This window comes from Lepisma saccharinum, chromosome 16 (assembly GCF_977018435.1).
Source record: "Lepisma saccharinum chromosome 16, izLepSacc3.1, whole genome shotgun sequence".
In the NCBI taxonomy this organism is placed as follows: domain Eukaryota; kingdom Metazoa; phylum Arthropoda; class Insecta; order Zygentoma; family Lepismatidae; genus Lepisma; species Lepisma saccharinum.
This window is the reverse complement of record NC_139244.1, coordinates 7,095,223-7,119,491: the sequence shown is the minus strand read 5'-3', so window position 1 is coordinate 7,119,491 and position 24,269 is coordinate 7,095,223. Positions and strand designations below refer to the sequence as shown.

The 24,269-nt window shown below is 41.8% G+C and overlaps 1 protein-coding gene across 3 annotated transcripts in view; it reads left to right on the top strand.

The window, feature by feature from the left end:
• LOC146000231 (dual specificity protein phosphatase 10-like) overlaps positions 1-24,269 on the top strand; it is a 98,827-nt gene that overhangs the window by 69,617 nt on the left and 4,941 nt on the right. For all 3 annotated transcript variants that reach the window (XM_083137641.1, XM_083137639.1, XM_083137640.1), the window contains exon 3: positions 17,658-18,014. In XM_083137641.1, the coding sequence (XP_082993767.1) occupies positions 17,658-18,014 (357 nt within the window). The remainder of the gene's footprint in view (positions 1-17,657; positions 18,015-24,269) is intronic.

Here is a 24,269-nt window from a genome sequence, read left to right as displayed (position 1 = left end):
CTTTTTTACGCAACAAGGCAGTTGTTCTCATTTTTAAGGTTTTCCGTACATTAAGCAAGATTTTTTTTTTTTTTTTTAGGAAGCTGTACTGTTGATCTAGCCAATATGGTGTCTGACTGTCACACGGGAGACCCAGGTTCGATTCATGGGTTGGGGGATTACCTCTTGCCCCTTCATAATCGGTTCTGGGACCTATAAAACCTATTATCAATGGGTGGGTGTACCTTGGAGGGGGTGTTGATCACATCACATTCACTATGATGAACAACAGGAATGTGTGGCACTACAACTTTATCCTTTTAAACATTCTTCAGAAAAATAATGTCCACTTGACCACATTTACCCCCCGAACCTACTCACCTGTATACGTTTCTAGCTAGTGGCCGTTTAAAGAAAGAAACGTCTATTAAAAATTCGTGCCGAGAAACTTGGAGTAATAGTTTCGGTTTTATTCGTGAAGATCTATTTCTTCCCTCCACCTGCACGCAACTGGTCGATCCATCGCGGTGCCCGGATTCGGAATAACCGAGCAAGGAATTCTGGGAAATCGGGGCGGTCACGCGAGCGCCCTCTCACCTGTACAGGGCGGAGAATTTATATGCCGGTGAGTCATCGCCCAAATGTGGAGGCACTATTGATAGAGAAACTGCCGCAGCGGAAAAACGTCAGGTGGCGGCGCTCCGTTCGTCGTCACGAATCGCGTATGGCGTAGAGTCGGGGGGGATCGATGCCTTTTCACGCGCTGATTGATCCGAAGCACGTATTGGTATTTTGGAGGCACGCACGGATTATTTTCGTTCACCGGGCACGTCTATGTTCCAAGAACTTTGCGTGTTGTTACAATTCCTGTCGTGTTTCTTTTTCTGGTACACACATTGCCGTTTTAAAGAAACTTATTTGCACAGCATATTTGCTCAACGGATGACGCTTTTAGAAGGTCCCCGAATATCAACCTCGCATCCAGTTTAGTCATCTGCGAGACTGTGGGGCAGTGGCGACTCGTGGCTTTTTTGGGGTGTAGGAAGAAGTTACGGTAAATCGAGGAAGGTTTGAAAAATTGTGTACGATGGCTCAACTAACGAAATTGGTTCAGCATAGAACTTGAAACAGTTTTAGAAAATTCCTTGTTTACCCCCCAACCTTCTGTCGATTTCCTCACGAACAAAATCTGGCAGGATAAAGAAAAGATAGAGGATGGCATGCTTGTAAAGAGCTTGTCGCTGTGTAGGCATACTCCCTTCTATTTGAAACATTTCCGCTGCTGAAGTAAAAATAAGATTTGGACCTAATTGTAGTTTTATTTCCTGAAAACATATTTCTTTGAATTAGATTTCCCTCTCCCAGAGACTCGCGTTTGCAGATTATGCTATATTTTACAATTATGTCAAAAGAAGGCTGCTAGGTGCCAACAAACATCAAACTGTGCTAGGTTTAGTACCATTTTGCTGGGGTTGGCATCACTGATTGAGGAAACCCTCCATGCTTCCTCGCTGGATACTTTTAAACCGCAACCTTCCCCCTGTCCGTTTTCCTCTTCTCGTCCGTCTGTTTGTAGTGATACCAGCGAGGTTCCTCAGTGGGCAGCAAAGCCTGTGTCCATCGTCTTTGGATTGCAGCTGGAGCGAGCGACAGCAGTCAACTCGTGACAGTAGCTAACCTAGTCAATTGTACGTACACTGAGCTCATAACTTTATAACGCGCATTCTTATTAAACTACTAAAATGTTGACAACTGGAAGCAAGTAAAAATGGAATCGCCCCTGCTGTGGAGCTTGTATTGTGTATTGATATTTGTTTGTGATTGTCGCTTTATCCATTTCATGTTATCACCATTCGTTCTTGTCTATACGATTAGCGTGAAGTTGCAGAATAATCGAAGTAAAATGAATCCAAATCATATTTGTCCAACATCAAGTGTACGCTATAAAAAACTAGATTGTATGATAGGATAAGCCACCCACATCTGAGAGGTTAATACGGAAGTTACTAGCGCCGCCAGGCGGACGATTCGAACAATGCAGTCCTAAAGCCGCAAAATTAAAATGGTGTTTGCTTTACGGTATGATTGATTGATTTGGTTTATTTTACTTCGAGTTTCTGTTACTTGTGGCTAATCGTGAAGATGAGGATGAGTGATGATATGATGAAACTGGTAAAAGGGAAATTCATAAAAAACACCCATGCCCAGGTCGGGATTTCGAACCCCGGTCTCCGGGCGTCGCAGCGTGCTGCCACTCTTGTCACGGATGTCAGCGCTTACAGTATGAAAGCCTAGCTTAGTGATGAAGTAAGTTTCTTTTGTATTTTCCACACGTACCTCCACGTGACGTCATTTCATCGCCCGTTGATCGTCCGCTACCTTAAATTGACTCACCTGTATGTGGTAATGCGAGTGAATATTAATTACACTGTATAAATCATCTTTCCTAATGACTCTACACATAGCAACTCATATTTTATTCTCATAAATGAAGATAAGTTGACTCTTCAAAGGATTGCCTGATCTGTATCCCCGCCCCCCAGTGTATTTTTTTTTTTTCTTTTTCTGCACGGGAGATCATTGGCCGTATTTTTTCCTCCGTAGGCTTCGGCGATGAGTCAGACGTTTCGAACCGTACCATGGGCGGAGCCACTGTTCCGTTTCCGGGCACTCAACGCCACACGCTTCTTCATTCTAAATGCCATTGTGACGTAGTTCTTGCTGGAAGGTCGTCGGAAGAAAAGAATGAAGATTCTTTCAAGATTCCGTGTTAATTTTTTTGTTACTGAAGCTCTCTGCTGTTAACTCTTCTGTGTTCTTGGGAAGAAGATCATTCGAACTAACTAATATTTACAATTGAAGTGAGATATCGACATTTTATTCCAACTTAAGCTAACAAACATAATTGATAACTAGAATATCCTAAGTTATATTTCAATCTTGTCCGATGAGTCATATGTACTGCGTTTTTTCCTTTTCATGTTCAATTTTATTATACGCTGTACTGGGATCTGAAAGTGGAAATGAAAAAGGTGAAATTGACAGTGTGGCGGAAATGAAGTTTGAGACTATTGTTTAATTCGGTGTATTTTACTTAGCTTTTATGCCACTTTTGGCTAATCGCAAAGATGAAGATGAGAGATGATACATGAAATTCATGATGGGACACTTACAAACACTCATGCCCAGGCCGGGATTCGAACCCGGGACCTCTGGCGTAGTAGCTCACTGTGCTAACAACTCCGCCACGGAGACCGACTATCGAGACGAGTTGGTAGGATATGCGCAATAACAATAGTAAAAATAAGAATATATTACCCATCTCGGTGAAAAAGATTAATGGTGTAGCCCATTGTTTCGGTTGTAGCTCGAGATATGGTGGCTTGCTTATTCTCTTGCATTATGGCCTCTTGAACTCCGAACGATTGCAGAATTTTGTCAGCATAACTGTTTCCAGTCTCCCACATCATTTTCTCTCCAAGTAGTACACGTAAAAAGGAAACTGCGCTCGATTTAAAATTGAAATATTTCCTTGTACCGACGCAAGGAAAATCGACGAAGTTGTGACCCGAAGAAACAGTGGTTGATTTGCAATAGGAGGAAATCCTTGCAGCATTTGTTTAAGTAGTCTCGGGGTTGAGCTGTTTTGTCTGAAATAGATTAAAGATAAAGATTGTAAAATGCTCGTGCCTTGACCAGGGCTCGGACAGGCTCTATTCGCCATACCGGTCGAGGCTGATTGGTTGCAGTTTAGAGGACGTGGGTTCGAGCTAATTTCAACATAAAGCTCGTGTTATTGACTGTTTTGATTGATTGAATGATTTAGTTTATGGCCTCTTGGCTAATTTGCGAAAATGGGGATGAGTGATGAAATTGATGAATGGACATTAACAAACAACCAAGCCCGACCGGGACACTTGGCGTTGACTGTTTTGAAACAGGATCAAGCGTAGTGGGCAATGGAAGATTCCTATTTTTTCATCGTGTATTATATATAGTTCATTGTATAATTACCAGTGTAACACGGGATATTTATCCATGTTTTTATCACGTGTAGGTATTTTGGTTCATAATAATTAGTAGCCAGATTCAGACACTACCCTCAGCCACCACAAGAAATAGCTGTCTGGAGAAAAGAGTGATTCTTATTTTGTGGCCGACGTCACGCCCTTGCACAGGAATTTGCGAACAGCACTTTCTCCCTCGCTGAAATGAACCTGAGGAAGTGAAAGTGCGTGTAACAGAATGGACCGGGTTGTTGTTCAAGGTAGAGGAAGTTCGATTATTCCAGCAGCAATAGGGGGATATAGAACAATAGCTGTTGTTATTTTCCGATTGCGTAGGTCATCGAGGGGGGAAAAATCTGGCCGGGACGCCTCGCATCGCGTCGCCCACTCGCGCGCCGCTTTGGTCCTTGGCTCGCTGACCACTTGGCAAGCGCGGCGCTGCGTTCGCGTTTTTTTGTCTTTCAGTACCAGATGCGCGACCTATGCCTTTTCGAAACAAACTTACAGCTGCAGAAAGTATTCACATTTGCTTTTTTTTTTTTTTTAATTGCCTTTCTACTCAACGGCATTCACTTCGACTCACTTTACATGAAATGGCACGTTTGTTGAGCGGTTCATGGTTTTACGTTAGATTTTATAATAGGATACGCCAGCGCCGCCAAACGGGTGGTTTGAACGTTCCAGTCGCGTCCCACTAAAACGTACTTAGTTAATCTGATATTTACCCGTATAAATTATACAATGAGATCTCCAGTTAGTAAAATAAATTGCATCTTCCCCATGTGCCTCCAAAGTGAGGTCATTTCGTTAGCCAATGATCATTCACTATCTTTAATTGACTCACCCGTCTTGCACCTGTAGTCTCATCCATTGAGATTACATATTTCGTACATGTAAGAGAAAGAGAAAGAAAGTGTAATTTAATGTCGGTGGCAGTACATTGCATACCGATCTTTATACACGGGTGACGAATTACGATTGTTACAATTCGTCACACCAGTATTAGATTTTGAGGTACAAGCAGTGTTTGGAGGCAAATCAAATATTGTTAACAAATGAACCGGTTGGGTTTTTGGATATTAAACAACACCCAAATAATTAGAATTCGCATGGTAAAGCAGTTAGCATTGAAAATAAATTCTCGTATCTTTAATGTGCTGTACACAAATACAGAACCAGATTTGGACCTCTCAGGTTGAATTATCCGCCACTGTGCACAAACTTTATAGCTTCTTCAAATGGACGAGAATCCAAGTCTCGTTTTCGTCTCGGCAGGGTGTTAAAAATATGCTATCGTGTTATTCTTACTCTATCTGTGTTCATATCGGAAATAGTGTGTAGGTGGTGACGTGTTGCTATCCAGGTGGTGCGTGTTGACTAACCTCTCGCCGGTCTCTGTCGCGCAGCCCCCACAAGAGGAGGGAGACTTGGATACGTGGGTCGATGATTGGGCGTGGGAGGGGCACAATGTCCACCGCTAGGAAACCCTTCCTGGAACTTACAGGGGACGTTGTTGCAGCCTGTTGCACCACTTGCTGGTGTCTTGGTCTGCGTGCCTATATCGTGTATCTAAGCATGTCGGTGCTTATTTTCAAGATAGAATGACGGCCGCGAATGTTACGTTAGCTGTAGTTTCAGAGTTATAATGAATAGTTAAAAACAATTTCCGTAGCCATTATTAAGAAAGGCATTTCTGTCCATAATACTTGCTCTACTCAGTATGTCGGTGTACAGTCAATGGAAATGTTCTGAAACTAGGAAAAATATGTCTAAAAAAATAATTGTGTAAATTACTAGACTACTACTCCCAGAAATGAAAGTGTATTGCAGCTATGTAACAGTTATTCAAATCAAACACAGAATGTGGTTTCATTTTTAAAGTATCAGCGTTGTCCGCCTACCGTCCTATTCACAAGAATATATACATAATATAATAAACAAAAGTTGAATTAATGGACAAACACCACATTATTTTAACGATGATACCTGTATCTCTAAGATTCCTCCCTTAGAGAACTAAACAGGGAGTTTTTATCATTGGCGATTTTGTTTTCAATATCGTCACGTCACCTGTGGTGCGCAGTTACAGTTGAAATAGTGAAAAACACGAGCTGCTAGCGACATCTATAGCACCGTGGAGAGGTAAACCAGACGAAGATTCACTTGGATGCTCTAGAAGGAATTATAAGCGAATGTAATTATTCTGGAAATATCGTAGCACTTCATCGAATTTTCGAAAAGGACTTTGCTACCATATGTAGAAGCTTAACGTTGACATTGCATTGGATGTTTCGCGGAATGGGTTGAACTTTTCTTTGTGATTTAAAGGAGCTTTGGCCCCATGACCCCGTCTGCGATCTTGCTTTTCAGTAGCAGTTTTATCACGATTAGCTTTTTCTTCGGAGGCTTGCTGCAGAAGTTTTGCAAGGTGAGCTCATATCTACTTTTTCCTGCAGCGAAATTTAAATTACCCCTCCCCCCGGCCCGCCAAGGGAGCGAGGTGAGAGGGGTATCCGGTATATATTAGCATGAGTGTGACCGCACAACCCCATCACCCCTACCCTCCGAGGCAGTGTGGGAAAGCTGGACGCCCCGAGGAAGGAATCCGCATTGTTGCTACCCCTTCTCCCTCCGGTGACGTCATTCAGGTGAAGTCATCACCCAACTGGTGAAGCAAGGCTTGGTTCGTGGTTTTGTGCAGAAGGGATGGGGAAAGAACATCTGTGCTGATCTGGTACCACTGTAGCCAACTGCTTTTCCACCGGACCGTTGAGGATTTGAAGATGCAAGAATCGCCTTTATGCACATGTAAGTTAATCGGGACTGGGCCTACAGTTTAAAGTTGGATCAGAACCACTATGTCTCCACCGGGTATCGAATCATCCGTAACCCCCTGATTACAAGCCGACGACGCAATCGAGTAGGAACGAAGTAACGTAACATAACCAACATAGAAAAAAGATTGACATCATATTTCTTCATTTTACTACCTGACATAAATACACTTGGCCTCAAAAATGTTCGTAATGGATATCAGCATTTTTTATTCATTTCATGATACACTGTTATAAAAGTGCCTCTCAGTCGATATAAAACACGACATTTATTATTTATAAGAACATTACGGGACCAATTAACAATAATAAGAGTTAGTTGAAATTTTCTTTACAGACATTATTGTTGCTCAAATATCTATAATGGTTTCGTATGATGTACCTACATCCAGGCAAATTTTCTAAGAAAAAAAATTAGATAAAATTTCCGTACAGATACAGTGTTCAATATGACATTTCAAAGGGTATTGAGTTCCACTGAACGCACTTTCATATTATTTTGTTCCATAATTGTTTGGTAATTTCAGTCATTTTTCTACTTGCGTTAATCACGATGAATAGATGAATTGGATAATGGGACAAACTCTTATACACCTAGGCTTCGAGCCAGCGACCTCTGGCTTCGTAGTGCACCGCCATGGAAGACGGTGCTTGTAAATAGTTTAGAGCAGTCATTTTATTGCGCTTGTTTTCATTCGGATACTTAGCGTCGCCTTCTTATTGCTTCTCTTGGCGAATCGAGATTAGTGATGCAAGAACAAACGCAATACAAATTCTGTACCCTGTCCAGGATTCGAACCTGGGATCTTTTTACAACTAGAAAATCAGTCCGGCCGCGTGTGCTTCCATCTGACGGCAAATTTGAGAATTAGCTCTGGTAAGTTCTTTCTTTCTTGATCCATTTGTGGTTGGTTTTATCCTTTCTTCTAGAGACTTCTTTCTGGAAGTGTTGCCGAAATGTTTGCTACCGCTGATGTATTTTTTTCGTGTAGGCAACAGTGGTGCCATCTCATGTGTGTTCTTTTCCCCAGACGGTTGGTGCATGTCGAGTGCTCAAATCATTTGAGGAGTAGCCTAGCTAAAGAAACAAAAAATAACATCCATTCAAAGGTCGCCAAGAGAACACAGATCCGTCCAACACTTCCTTGGTATAATTCGCATCTTTCAAGTCGAAGTGTGTGATAGTGAAAGTCAAATTTACCACCAAAATCATCACAAATTAGGACTTTTACTTAATCGCAATAGTTCCCTTAGTATCCTCAATACCAGTATTCAGAGTTTTTACGTCTGTATTTGGCCATACTCCAGCGTGTCGCTAGTGATTCATGCAGTTTACGAAATCACACAAGTGTCCGTTTCGCACTCCCAACTACACCGTTACACAACTTGCCCGTTCCTCATTTTGCAACGTAGCATTCTTCCAGTTTTTCCTCTTAAAAATTTAGATCTAATTATTGTCATTTGGCAACACTGGTCCCCTGAGCGCAAATAGTGTTTGTGTCAGCGTTATTTGCCTTGAATGAACTTGATGAATGCGCGGATGGGTTGACCTTGATCTGTGTGCTCGCTGACGCACGCATTTTTAGAACGAATGTCTAGCAGTGTTGCCAGCTCTTTGCGATGAGAGGAAGCTACGTGAAGTTTTTTTAATGGCCTTGTGATGAGATTACGAAAGGACATTGAAACGGTTCCGGGTTGATTGTCATTTTTTTCCTGTTTGCAACGGTTCAGTTCACGAGTCCGGAGCTTTCATCCCAACGAAGTTTTAATGGAGCAAACACCACACAGTTTCAGTGATAAAATTTGAAGATTGTAAAAATGACAGTTGGCAATACTATATTGTATGATGCGGCGCAAGTAGAACGAATGAGATGTTTTTAACTCCACCTGGTGTTTGTTTTTGCAATAGCATACGCACCATTTGCGTAATACAAGGGGGGCATGGGGGCTTGAGCTCTCACAAATCTTGGAATCGACAGAATACTTTAAGGCGCCGAGCCTATAACTGCAACAAAATTGTAAAATGTCCACTTTATTGTCAATGATTCTAAATGGGCAGGAGCTACAGTTTAAAGTGGGATCCGAACTATTGTGCGCAATTCGATTTCGTCACGTCTTTAACATGGAAGATAAGCATAACGAAGCACCCATACCCACTGGCGTACGCGGGGGGATTAGCTGATGGGATTGCAGCCCCTCCCGAAATATCAAAATTTATAAAATGAAAGCAGTAAACAATTCGGAAAAAGGCAATATTGTAAATGCAAACTTCCATTAAAATTACAATGGATTATTATTTTTTCTCTGAACTACTTTCAGAAGGAAGGTTAAAAATGGTATATACGAATTATTTTATACTGTATCCCGCCCCTCAGAACGCAGATATGTAATATCAAGCTCTAGGATTACAGCCCCCCTTCCCGGGGGGGGGATGCCCTGCGTACGCGGAGAATATGCGAAGTAAAAGAGAAGGAGTTTTGCCTCGCATTTCGAGTGGGCAAAGCGCGGAGGGGAGGAATCTGCGAAAATGGCGTCTTTCAATTTCTCCTCATCTCGGCAACGTGCCGCAGGTGAGGAATTGGCGCTAGCTTCGCTGCCTGGCGATGGGAACCGAAGGAATGCACCTTCTGGGAGATGACGTAATACACCTGGTTCCCAATGTCAGCGTCCTCGACTGTGTCATGTGCAAAATGCGTGATGGTAGCTTCCTTGCCCCCCCCCCCCGCTTTCCCAAACTTGCTGTGATGTCAAAGTTAAAAGGACGTCTGAAAGGTTTGCCAGTGCTTGGAAGCCTTTGGTCTTGACTTCACAACCGGGGGATTTAACTTTGCTTATGCCTGAATCACGCGAGCCTAGATCTCCTGCTAGGTTTTTCCAGTTGGACTTGGGACTAGTTGTGTGGTGCTGGCTCAGCTGCCAGTTTTTGCCTCATTACCGTACTTGTCGGTATACTTTTGTTCCCATGAGGCATTGCGCAGAGCAGACAAGCTAAGAAATGGACGAGCGATTTGAAGAACGTTGTGCTAAAAGTAGGCTCGAAAGAAAATATGGTATTGAATGTGCACTCAACAAGCTTTTTAATGAACTATGTGCATATTCATACACAAGTCTTTCAGGATTCATTCATGCATGCCCTTGATAACGATACATCGCGGATATCACTTATCGCACAAGACTCTAGCCTTCGTGTTCTGGCATCAGCGCGAAATGCTTTCATTGTTAGCGTAAATGTCCAAGTTGTTAGGGTAGGGTTGTTGGGTTTAGTTCTCTTTAGCATAAATAATAAACTTGCAGTGTATTTGTGATAAGACTAAACCTAACCTAACAACGAGCATTCCGCTCTGACGTCATAACACGAAAGTTGCTAGATTTTTGTGCTATAAGTGAGACCAGTTAAGCGCACCGTTTCAGACCGTAGTGGCAAGACGCGCTACACAAGCCTGCATTCAGGAACTGCGAACAGTTTTTTTTATATATTTACTAATGTCCTTGTAAAATTTACACTCATTTTCATGAGATAAAATGAACCTCATATTTAAATTACCAAGTTTAAAAATTACGCCACACACAAAACATTTTGTCGTAACAAATGTAGTCACCGACCAAAAAAAAATGGGATAGTTAGATCCTTAAATACTCTCTTCTACGGAGGTACATAAGTGGATTTTGATAGCTGAACTTCCTTTTTACTGTTGAAACTTACCGAAAAGTAACCGAATAACAGTTTGTTACTGATTTTAAAAAGTAGCTATTTACAGTTACTCTAAAGGGTAACTGTTACTTGTAACTGCATTATTAGTAACTAGTTATTTCCAAACAGAAAAGGAATGTATTTACCAGCTGATCTCCGTGGCGTAGTGTTTATCACAGTGCGCTAAGACACCAGGTGGCCCGGGTTCCAACCCCCCCCCCTCTTCCTGCGTGTCATTACTCATCTTCTTGATTAGCCAAACGTGATATAAAAGCAAAGTAAAATAAACCAAATCAATCGATCGATGTTTAATCTGTCGCAAGCTAACTTTGCTGTACAAATACTCGAATGTGACACGGGGTAATAAATATGGTATTCTCCATATCTTGTGACTGACCACTGTTTTGCAATGAACGTCATTTTTTTTCCCGCCGTATCATGCAAACGTCACGTGTTAAGGATCAGACGTAAGACAAGGTCGCGTGTCGTTTTGAAATTCTATTTTTAGAAGCGGATCTATAAGCTATGTTGATGCATAGTACTAGAAAGCGAGATTATAACCACACACATGATGTTTATTTGTCTTGACCTCGACCATCATGTATTAGTAAAGTTACACCTAGCGCTTCGGAGAACCCAGTTTGTCATGAGTATGTGCTATGTAGTTTTGAAGCAAATGTAGACCATTAACAAATCTGCACCAATAACAATGTATTCACAATAAAAATAAAGCAAAAATACGTAGCTATGACATCTTATTTATTAATAGCGGTAGAAAACAAAAACTTATTCATAATAAAAACATTTCAACTATTTCGTAATCTATTGACATTTTAACCTGTTAGTAAAGGAATTAGTTTGCTACTTTGTATCTGATATATGTATCTGGAATATTATTTTCTAAATGAATAATTTGATTTTAAACTAAAATGAATTATATTGTGCGTTTTGTAAATGCAATTATGAAAACAAACATGCATTCAAAGGAATTAGTTTTATCTGCTGTTCATAGAAAATACCCCCCTAAGAACCGAAATGATACGTCGTTATTTCCCATCTCCATTTGCCACCCACACACATCGTGGCGTCCACCACCCCACGTCTTTCCTGAAACCTGATTCACACTGTCTGCATTCCTCAAGCTAATCTGTTCGTACTTCCGAAGAAGTTGTTAATTATGATTCGGCTCCCATGAACTAGGAACTCGAGTACCGGAGGCCGACCCCCTCTCCCCCCTCCGAATTAGGCAATTCCTTTGGCCGGATGAATCATATCAGGTCGTGGAATACGGCGACCGAAGCGCCTCTGGCGGACAAGGGCTCAATTGCATCCGCGACATGCAAACATGGAAACATCTTCCGCGGTTAATCACGCTACCAGAGGCCCGCGATTGTCGTTTCTTTTTTAAACGCTAATTCCCAGAATGCCACGCACCCTGCGCGGAAGGGGAGGGTGGGGGAGCGAATGACGGAATGTTGATTTCGAAGAATCCGTTTTGTGTATATGCAACGGGATTCACTTTGTTGGAAAATAGACTTTCTATCACTCCATCTGTCTAGACCCCAAAGATGACAGCTACAAATTGTCCTTCAGTGTGTTCATTTTTGGTCTAAGCAAGATTTTGAGCGTAATTTCGTATTTCTAAGCCGTACAGTTTCTGAATAAAATAATGAAAACCTTCCCTATACACCTTCATGGCGTGGTGCAAAGCACAGGGGAGCACTTTACTTTTTTTTTACGTTGTGTTCGCTTATGGAACCGACAACAAATGTCTAGCAAGTCGTATTCCCCATAACTATATTTATTTTCCTTACTCTTTATGTTTCGACAGCCAAGAGCGTTGAACAATTGACTGCAACTCAAATTTTAAGGCCTCCTTATTCCCAGATAGCCTACTTTGGACTGGACCTACAGTTTTAACGTGGACTCGGAGCCGCTGTGCTTCCACCAGGGATCGAACCCGGAATTCCCTGATTAGGTGAAAGCGTCACCACCAGGTCATCGAGAGGCCCGGAGATGACTCACAATTTCGCCACAGAAAGTTTCGGGTTAAAGCCATGCCCTGGGATCGAATGGCAGTGATCTTTTTGAGAGCCTCTTTATTCAATCATCAAACCTCATTTTCGCGATCAGACTAAACGGGCAGAAAAGCGAAACATTTTGAGAAATATTGCTGACGTTCTTGATATATCTTGTAAACCATGCAGTTCGTCACGTAGCAGGCACGTGGATGAGTAAGGAAAAAGCGGACAGGAACCATGATTTCACATGTTGACAAAACAAACGTGGCCGTTCAAGTGATGAGCCGTTCGTGAGCGAACGAATCTTTCCAATGAACCGTTCTAGTTGACCAGTTCGCTCTTTACTGAATGTGAGTTACCGTTGAGGGAAAGCTGTCGATATCTTTTGTTCGTTCCCATACAAAAAGAAATTCCAGCGAAACACCCCTAAACAGGTGGTTTACTGTTATTCCAGAGCTGGGGGCCCCACTTCCCCTTCTCGTAACCTGCAAAGGCAACAGAGAAGTACAAGCGAGAGAAGACAAATTCTCACCAGTTAAAACAGGCCCCAGCAGTGGTTTCGTTTACCCAAGAAAATTCAGGATGTCATTACAACAACATGCCAAGTTCATGTTATTTATTGGTAACAATAATAAAAGAAGGGAAATATTATTCACGTTACGGTAAAGTTATAATTGTTACATCATCATTTTTTGTAACTGTTCAATAAGGAGTTTTATGTGCTGTCGATTCGGGCACGCTTGAAAAAATTCGTATGAAAGGTTATTGATTTTTTCAGTTTTTTTTTTCCTAATCTGATTTGTACTTGCAGACAGGCGCTGACAGTCGATTGGAGGGGGGAACAACCAGGTCATCCAACAGCAGACGTGTCCAAGCTTGTTAAAAGTCTAGGAACAAATAAATTCTAATGGGTTCCGTAACTGGACCGGAACATCTTTTCTCGCACACTTTAAATTCGGTCCAAGTTGTATATTTTTCATTTCATTACGGAACTTTGACCGTATTTAAATTGACCCGCAAAAAAGTTCCTGGAGGAAATTGAAATATTTTACAGATAAAAAGGTTCTTAACGGTCAAGAACCTATTTAGGCTTGCTGATTTTCTCTCCTGCGCCGGAATTTGATTTTTAAAAAAATCCTGGACCTTTAACCACCCTGCTCTTGTCGTTTATCGGTCAATATCCGAGTCGAAAGATCGAAGTAACATAAATTTTGTCTGCCCTGGGTCAAAATAACACAAATTTTGAACGAATCCCGATTATGAACGAATCGGAAAAAATACAAACTTTCCAGCACTCAAGCATTGCCATTGTGGGTATTTCAACCCCGTTTAGAAGGGAAATCAGTTCAAAAAGAATCGTTCGTTCACGAACGGCTCGTCTCTACCTGCTACGAGTCCCGTTGACTAAAGTGCGCCGGACATGACAGACCGCTCCACGTTGTTTATATTCTGACGTCACGACCTTGCCTTGCCCGGGTGACTAATCAGGGTTCGTTGTGATTTGGCACTCGTAGTTATTCCCCCGGAGCAGCTGGCCTTGGTGTTGCAAGTTTTTTCGAGGAGCGAGCAGTGTGGAAATCCCTTATCTCGTATTTGGTGTTCCCTTAGCTTACGCACATACGGGCTTCTAGACAAAGAGTGACGTCACCGGACATCAAAGCTGCGCTAGTTCTTCCTTTGCACGTGAAGCAGTGTAGTTGTGAGTTTTCGAAGCTCTTCACATCATGAAGGAAAAGTTGTGTTTGTGCCTCAGAATACGGCCCAGAACTAACAGAGGTTGGTTTTGTGATTTCTAACGTGATTGTTGTTCGCCTGTTACGTGAAGTGATTATCATGAAGTGTGCGCGAAGTTCGTGATACCTTTTAATTTGTGTATTTCGGAAACAACCTGGCGTGATTACTCTCAGTGTTATTCTTCAGTTGCTGTTTTTGTCTGCACTTTCTAGCCAGTTAAGATCTTTTAGATTATGTCATGTTTTTTTCAGTGGAATATTTGAAATGGTACTGCACACACTGACTGGTATTTTGATTTCTTGACAATTCGTTCTTTTCATTCATTCATTCATTCTTGACATTTCTTTGATATTCTGTAATCTGTGGGATATTTTGTAGATGTGCAGTTTTAAAAACTTAACCGTTGTTTTTCTCGATTCTCTGCTAATTTAGCTAATTATCCCTGGAAGTGTTGTTCATACTAGTGATTGGTTGAGACACTAGGATTAATTATTGTCGTAGGTACATACAGTCAACGACTTGAGTTCATGAAATTTTACAAAACATCAAATAAGACTTTTTTGTCAAATTTTCAGGCCAAAGGGCTTTTCTGAATGCTTTAGGAAGCACTTCGTAATGTTTTGGAGCTGACATTGGTGCCTTGCTATTACTGTTTGTCGACAATTGCAGGCACGATATTCGGAAATATATTTACTAATCTATAGTTTTGCATAATCCTTTAGCTACTGTGAATTCGCCACTGCACGAAAAAAGTTTTTTTAAAGCTCTCATGATAAGTTTACTGCGCATCGTATATGTGTGTGGATTACTCATCAAGGGAGGTCTTATGCGTTTTATCAGTTGGCCTGTGTTATCAGTATTGGAAGGATGAGTGTGCTTTATGATGTACATAGAACTTTAGTCATACATTGATAACAACCATGGGAAAATCACACTATTGCAACGTACAATTTAGGTGAGTTCTTTGTGCCTACTGCCAGGGGTTATTTTCCCTGCTTAGTTTGTTTCATGCAATCATGTTTGAGTTATTGCATTGGACCGGTCCTACAGATATAGCAAGTTAAAATTGCAATATCATTTGTTGTAGAGTAGTACTAGTAGGAAACTTGTACGATTATCCTCATTCGAACTGGTTATTCTGTACATTATCTTTGAAAATTATTCCTCCCGTCGCAAGGCACTTAGAGTTATTAAACTCGTTGTATTCCGAAACTGACTTAAATTACTGCTTGTTTTATTGAAAAGGTGGTTAACTCTGTCGTTGTGTAATGAAGATTTCCTATGCTACTTTACCTGTGCATCAAGTGTATTTAAAATAAGTTTTTTCGTACTTGGCTGGTTGATCAATTGATAGGAGGCAAATGTCAGGTTGGTTCGTCAATTGATAGGAGGTAAATGTAGGTGAACAGTGTTCTTTCTCTCCCCACATTCGAATGTTTCAAGCAATTAATAATAGTTACGCCGTTAAATATGACGAGTAAGGCAAAAACTTAATTCAATTCAACATTCTGTTTGTTGATGTCATAGTAGAGTCACTTTTCTTAGATAGCATCCTCAACTATACGAATATACAGCACGTCGCAGAAGACACAAATATTCTTGAAGCTTTCCTAGCGGCGAATATTGAAGATTTTTTCTCGGCAATCAGCCAGGTGATGAAGTGAGAGTGACGTTAGCTCTCGAAAGCTCGGAAGCTTTTCCGGAAATCACCTGGCTGATTGCCTGAGAAACCCTCTTCAACACAAATATTATTTGAAAGATGTCAGTGCTCTTTTTCTGTATATTTATTTGCATTTTTTGTTATAGGTCACTTTTTATTGCTATCTGTTAATCACGACGGTTAATGATTTGAAGGAACCCCCCCACCCTTTTGCACAATATTCGAACCACGCTTCGTCAGGAGGTTAGCTATTCTTTGTTTAATATCTTGACTATCCCAAAATCGACGTTAAAGTGCACTGTCGTAACAAATCGCACTTGGAAAACATTGACTAAGAAGTAGAAGAATAATGATAAGGGGGATAGATTATCGCCAAAAGCAAACTGGGGTGTAGAAGGGCGCGGCTGGGAGTGAGGGCGCTGCGATCGTGACGATGAACATGTCCATGTTAATGCAACGTCTAGTGACTCACATAACCTCTGACTCATGGAAGCGAGGTATAGGCAGAGCGGTTTGTTTATGAATCACAGAAGCCCAGTAAAAGAAAGCTACATTTTATGTCACGCTTCGCTGAAAGCTCGTTCCGATTTCTCCTCGATTATTTCGATCGTGAATCAGCTTTGCAAGAAACCTTGTCAAGTTACAATCTTCTTCCCTAGGATCCAGATATTTTTGAAGAAAAGGGACAATCCGAGTAAGTGTTGCCAAGTAATGTACACTGATCGAGGTTTGTTTACTTTTGCGTTTCTCTGGCAGTTGTCATTTTGCCACTTAAGTTCATTTGTGACGTCACGACGTGTAGGCCTGGACATTCTGAAGAATAATAGTATTGTAATTGCAACAGTTTGTGTGTATTTCAAGTAATTTCCCACATATACGTTAACTTGCTTTGAATTATTCGTGGAAAACCCTTAATTGGGAAGAAGACACCCCATTATTGTCGTTTTGTACACAACCTACGTCACACGTCGTAGGTTCCCAAACACGAAAGTGCCAGGTACCCTGTGTATATCGACCTTGGTTTTTACCAGTTTTTTTTAAACATGTGGCTGTACATTTTTGTTTGTAGAGCTATGCAAGTTGTTTTGTCATTCACCTTTACAATCTTCAAACAATATACATGGTTTTATCCACCACAAAAGTTAACGTTTTCTATATAAAAGTGTGGCTATAATGAAAACATACTCCAATCTTGATCGAGTCTTGATTTTGCCAAGTTGTTAGCATCACTTAGACGTAAATGAACGAAACAATTGTATTGATTCGAAGAGGGGTCCAAACTGTTTGCGAGAAGGTTCGAAATACGCTAAGGAAAAAAAAACAACTCTTGGAACTTTGTAATCTTCAGTCAGTAAGGCTTCTGCTTATCAGTTCGACTTTCATATGTGCTTGTACACTCCTGTTCAGTTAAAGTGACCGACACATTTCTTCAACTGTTCAATTCCATAAATAACTTTATGTGAACAGGAGTGTGCAAGTTGATTGTAATGTGAAAGGTGTTTGTGGATATTAATTGTGAGCATTTTTGTTGAAATTTACCTCAAAATTATGCTTCAATATTTAGGCCCTTTTGTTGCGCCAAAACATCATTTTGAGGGGTTTGTCATGGTGAAGGCACTTTTAGAAGTTCAGAAATCGTGCCAAGAACAGACGTAGTGATTGTGAATGTAATTTTACAATTGTTTCATTGATTATTTGCATACTTAATATGCCGTGTGTTCGTTTTTGCAGGTGGCCATAAAGAGTTCATGCGAAAACACAAGGACTTCTGCGAAGACGCGCTCTTGCCTCCAGTCAGCCGTGCTCTCTCGTCGCCGCGATCGGGATCCGAACTGGATCCCTCCCTCGAGCCAGACATCGACGGCCATCCGGCCACCAGAGTCCTTCCCTTCCTGTACCTGGGCAACCAGCACGACGCGGCGGACTTCGAGCGGTTGCGAGCGCTAGGAATCACCCGCGTTCTAAACGTCACGTCGCACCTTCCCGGCTACCACGAGAACAAGGGGATTACGTATAAGCAGCTGCCGGCGTCGGACAGCGGACATCAGAACCTCAAGCAGTACTTCGAGGAGGCGTTCGACTTCATCGGTGAGTACCAGCTCTGTTTCTTTGATTTGGTTCCGACACTTTAGGCTCATCGCGACGATGAGGATGAGTGTTATATGATGAAATTGATGGACACTCTCTTGCCGAGGCCGGGATTCGAACCTGCCACCTTTGGCGTCCTACGCTTGTGATAACCACTCCGCCACGTATGCCAGCAGCTCAGCTCCTTCACAGTGACGTTTCTTTTCATTTACATTCATCATCTACTTCTTACCAGTATACAATCTTTGGAAAGTTACTTTTAAAAGTAACAGACTTACAGTTACTGGTACTTCAAAAGTAAATGTAACCAGTTGTACAGTTACTTTCTACTGGAACTTTTCTGCAAACAGCCAACCTCCGTATCGGAGTTAGCACAGAGGTACCAGATTCGAATCCCGGCCTGGGCATGATATTATTTCTGTGTACCCATGGACGTCCGCAGGATTTTTTTTTCCAGTAAGGGCATGGAAGGTATTTTTTTCCAGGGGTGGCAAACGAGTCACATTTTCCCCCAAAAGAGCGAGGTTCCCTGAAAAAAAAAAACGTTGCTTCAATTTGAATTTATGGTGTTCATGCAGTAACACATATTATTGTGTCTAAAATGAAATATGTGTGAAATACATAATTTTTGGTAGACTTTCATTTTCCAGGGGGCGACGCCCCCCCTTCCGGACGCCCATGTGTGTACCTTCATCAATAACCGTCACTCATCCTCATCGTAGCCAAAAGTGGCAGAAAAGCGAAGTACAATAAACCAAATTAATTAATTATTCTTTGCCAAGGATGTAATAATTATAATGTATTGAAAGTGCCCGGTAGTTTATTATTGTTAGTAGTATTAGTAGCAGTAGCAGTAATTACTATAATATTGTGTCTACTTTTCAATTATATTTGAACAACCTGACATGCCCCCCCTCCCCCCCAATTCTCGTGACACCAGTGAACATTTTTGAGATATTTCTTGAACCACGTTGAGAACTAACTTTGAAGTCTCGCGATCTTGGTTTAAATATTCAGACGAAACCGAAGATTACTTTCTTGAGTCTTCAAGACTTCGGTGGAGCTATCAGATTTATTTATAGTTTGTTAATTTTCTTGATTAAGAAGCTAAGTTTGTTTTAGCAATGACCATCAACTCGATATTTTCGCTTCGGCTCATAAAGTTCTGGGGGGTTGCTACACTGTGCGCCGGAATTCTCCGCTCCAGGGGTAAACAACACGGGGTGCTTTGCCACCTGTCCACCTTCAAGGTGAGCTTCTTTCGAAGGTCGCATCAGCTGCCACAGTACGCCCTTGCCTTCGGCTGCGTTTTAAAAACTTTTGTTTTTCTAACCGGGGCGGTGGATGCGTTCCTTGAGCTATTTTTAGACGGTAGCACCTATAATATAGGTGAGGATCGTAAAGTGTAGCTGTGGACAAGTCGCGCTTTCACTGCATCGCGGTGATTCATGGAGGAAGATACGTTACATTTCCTCCCCTGTCAGGAAGAACACCTCCCCCCTTTCTCTCTGTTATCCCAAAACGTGGTTGTTTAACTTCCTGCTGAACAGCTCCGAGTCAATGTAACTTCCGATCTTCCATCAATGGACACTCTTACTTCCGGTGGCGTGGTACACTACTTCCTGTTGAGAAACTAGGGTAGTAGACTCTTCGCTTGCTCGTGTCCCATCCTGGACATTGATGTTCCTTGTTGAGCGCCCATTAATATTGAAATCTAATCGTCTGCACGGAGGTCGGGGAAATGAAAGAACAACCCGAAATAACTAGAAATGACAAACTAGTTTGGTCATGAGTGGATTTTGACTTTGGATTGTGAAAATCACTCGGTGCACATCCTTATCGAATGAGCCGATTTTAGTGACCTCAGACAAACTTTAAACCTTCCCAACTGTTTTATCATCCCATGTTGGGAGACGATGAGAGTGTTTTAAGTAATGTTTGCAGCTTTTTTAGAAGCACGGCCTTTTTCACTGTCTCTGATGAAATTTTTAGTGTATCCTTGGCTTTTGTAACCTGCTGTGTGTGTCCGTTTACAGCCTTGTACTTTTAACTTTTCTCTAGTGACTTTTTATACCTCCTTGTACACCTTGAAGGGTGCCAGATTTTTAACTCATTCATTGTGTTATTTCTTTAGAATAAACCGCCCCAGCTTGCATTTCAATTGTTAGTTTTGAAGTTTGTTACGTCATTTTCTACAACTAATCTTAGTGTTGATGGAGGGGCATTTGGAAAGAACTCTCAATGCCAGGCTGGGATTCGAACTCTGATACTTCTGTTAATTTCCGTCCCTTTTTCTACCACTTAGGCTAATTGCAACGACGACAATGAGCTGACGAAGAACCTTATCCAAGGTTCGAACCTCTGGCGTTTGGTTTCGTAGCACCTTAAGCCAAGCGTCAGGTTAACCTTGCAGCAGGTTTTATGTATCAATCCGCGCGAGAACTGAGCTCAGAATCTTCCGTGCCAGTCTTTCCTCAACCGCCGAGCTGCTTACATCGGAGACACTGAGAAAATCTACAGTATTGCCAACCGCACAACACATCAAAACCCGCATGCATGTCAAGTGGATTGTATTTTTGCTTCTCTTTGTCTCCTGAAACATAACATTTTAAAAGTACTTTCTGCGCATATATTATTTAATAAATGTGTCATTAATATAAGAGCGAAAAACAACTTCTAAACATGAGAGCATGTGTGTATATTTCGAGTACGCAAAAATAAAAATAAACAAAGATAAAAGTAAACAACGATAGGCCCCTCTTGAATTTAATGACAAATTATTGTTTTTGGTTTAGAAAGAAATAGATTTATGAAAAACTTGGTTGCTTCGTTCGCAATACATCCGTTACTGTAAGACACACGCACTTCAAGTTGTACCACCAAAAAAGCATGATTTGTTATTGGTGATATATACAATCAGGTGCATTGTCTGTCGCTATTACTCTGGTTTCAATTTATGAATCACTTCACTAAACCAGGATTCAAATCTTGGTCTGTCTATTTGTTGCTGATAATCACCCTTCCCTTTCTTTGCGCGGAACAGTAAATATGCGCCTTCAACAAAGCTTTCATTGCCGCCAGTGGGTGAAACAATAAGCCTCCCCCTTCCCCTCATCGTCGGTTTCTTCAGCCCTGGCGGTGGTTTTGCATGGTGGTATCCTTCCATGGTTTATTCCCCCTTCCCCCACTCACCGAGTTGAAGGACGTCTCGTCCAAATAATAAACATGTTTCTTCTCACTGCGATATATTTTAATACCGCGGAGATTCTTTTGTCGTCAAACAACAAACAATCGTTTCCTCTTGCTAAACTCAAACCGCAAATCATTCAACACCCGTGATACAATTCGTGTGCACATTGACGGCAAATCACCTCACGCCCTGTTTTACTTTGATCTTGTTGCCGCAAGGAGGATTATGCATTTAAAACAACTTGCTTGACTTTGAAGAACATTTCCTTTCGGATGAAGCCCAAAATAACATTCGGGTAAAACCGCGCGCTGAACAGGAGATTCAGCCATTCTCGCCGCTCTACAATAAACATAGGGTTAAAATAGTGGGAGGTGCAACACTGGTATAAGCGATTTCACGCGCTCTGCAACGCATTCAGTCTCGCTCGACTCGCTCTAAAGTTTCAATGTCTCTTCAACGCATTACAGATTCGAGTTGGCGAATCTGCGGTTCTAAGTTCGTCTGCACAGTGATTGCAACCAATTAAGTCCATACCTGCTAATCAATGTATTATTTTGTCTGTACATTACAAATTAAGTAACTGTTTTCTTGCAAGTATGCAGTTGTGTCGGAATAGAACCCGTCTCAGTGGAACTATATTCTTGCGCGCACGTTTGGATCTACATATGCTAAAACCTGCTGCAAGGTTGACCTGACGCAGGGCTTACACTGTTTACTCCGCCAGAGATGAGTTTCTACAACACTTCTCTTGGCTGGCCGCGGTGACGGAGTTGTTAGTGCGATGCACAGCATAGCCAGTGGTTGTGTTTGGTTATATCATCACATTTCTTCAGTCATTTCATACTCATCGTCGTGGTTAGGCCAGAAGTTTTGGAAAATCTATTTCAGATGATCGAAATTCACGTGAGAAGGGAAGGGAGTGCAGCTACGAGCCGTTTGCAGCAGCTCGCTTTCTCCCCTTCTCCATCGTTATGCCCGGCCTTCATCCGCAGAGACAGCGTGTAGAAAGCACGCTGCATTTTGCCTGACAGACGGGCAGAAGGACCGAAAAAACCGCAGGGGTGGCAAATATCCTTCTTCCGGGCCGGATATGTGACGAAATGGACTCCCACCCCATTAAAGAAGTAAAGTGGGAGGGGGTGCAGCAAAAAGGGGACCTCCGATGACGTCACTCCCTCAAACCACCCCTCTTTCGGAAAACGTTGACACACCCACCACTCCTGAAGATAGAGGCGCATCTTCTATTACCGCGCGGGGGTTGATTAAATGCAAGCCAATAATAGCAGCGTGACAGGACACAACAATTACACCCCAATTATCGGATCCTGCGGTGACTCAGTCCGCAGCAGGGTGGTTTTTGGAGGAGGGGGATGGGGGTGAATCACTTCCTCCCCCTTGTTGAAGCCTCTCAAGTGGACACTTTTTTAGTTTCTCCCCCGCACTAAAACAGTTGACGACCTTATGTCGCCCGTAGCTAATAGTGAGGTAATTTATTGGCGCTGTAATTAAATCTAAGGAAGCTCCCTCTGGTGGCAGTTTTGACACGTCGAGCACCCAAGCCTCTAGTAAGGGCCCCATACGGGCTTCCGGTACCCCCGTACGGTGTAAATTTGTAGTTTTTTTGTGGTCTTTTATAAGGCTCCTCTCGGTTCGTCGTGACAAGTTGATGCGTAGGTTTACACAGAAATTGCTGTAAAGCAGGCCAAAATAGTAAAAATAATAATTATTAGGGTCGCTTTTAAAATACCCAAAATATGTATGCAAATGCGCAGTAAGAAGGTTCAAAAGACCCAACCCCTTTTAAATGTTTTCATTCATTTACCGAAAAGAAAACCTGCACATATATTTCTTCTTTGTTCAGCTCATACGAATTAACAAGTAATATATGTAAAAGTTGTATTTCTGAATTCTTCTACACGCTCCCGTTTACACTTATTTTATTAATGAAATAACAATTACACTCCTTACAGATCATGATTGCACACGATTACAATATCTCAAATTTTAACCTTGCAACTCATGTGTTGGACAAGAGTATTTTTATATTCAAGATTTCCGCGCAGCTACCATTCGAACGACCAATAGGATTTTATTTTATGTTGTTATTAAATTGCACACGCCGTTCGAGAAAAAGCTATCAGAAATGTCTGTGGAAGTTTTAATCATGTAAGGTTTACGGTGTGTGACCTTTGGGATAGAAATGTCAATTTCGAAATTTGAAAACTTATGTGGAATCTTTTATTCTGTGTTTTAAATTATGCATTTAACACCAAATTTTTCAATGTGACTTTTTTCTGTTGGAATACTAACCTAACTTTAGAATTAATTCAGGAATGCACACATTACACTCATGCCCTTTCTAGGATTCGACCTTAGGACTGAATTTCGAACACACCATTCTTACCACTCCTCCAAGTACCTGAGGCCTGAGAACATTCCATGCGTTCAACTGTATGCCTCTCGCATATTGCCGTTCCCAGGATTTTCGTAAGGGGTATGTTATTTTATGGTAAGAAGCGTATATTTTCGTGCATTTGCAGTTTGTTTTGGAGAATGCTAAACCAAACAGGGGTGTTGTGACCCTCCACCCCCTTGGGCACGCCACTGTATTCACAAAGTGAATGGGCGTTGCGTGGGGAGAGATTAGTAATATTTATGCACGATACTGTAGCTGCCTCGGTGCCCAAACTCGGTAGGCTCTACTGAGAAGGTTGTGGGTTTGAGCCCAGGTCATTATTCATTAACGAAAATACAAATGCATCCTATAAGCTTTTACGTAGAACGTGGAGAGTAAGCAAGAAAACAACATATCGTGGAAAATGAACAAACAAAATGGAATTAAAGGCAAATACCTACAAATTCCCTCAATGTGATTGTGTGGCTATTAATAATGGGGCCGCAAACAAGGGAAATTAGCTTTCCCTCCCGTCGGCTATCTTCGGGCGACACGAGCAGCTGGTTTCCCGAATACAGCATCGGCATTTCGTGCAGTGACGTTCTTCACCGATGAGTCATGCTGCGGCGAGGTGAAGTGCGAGACGCCGCGCCGAGTGACTTTCACCCTT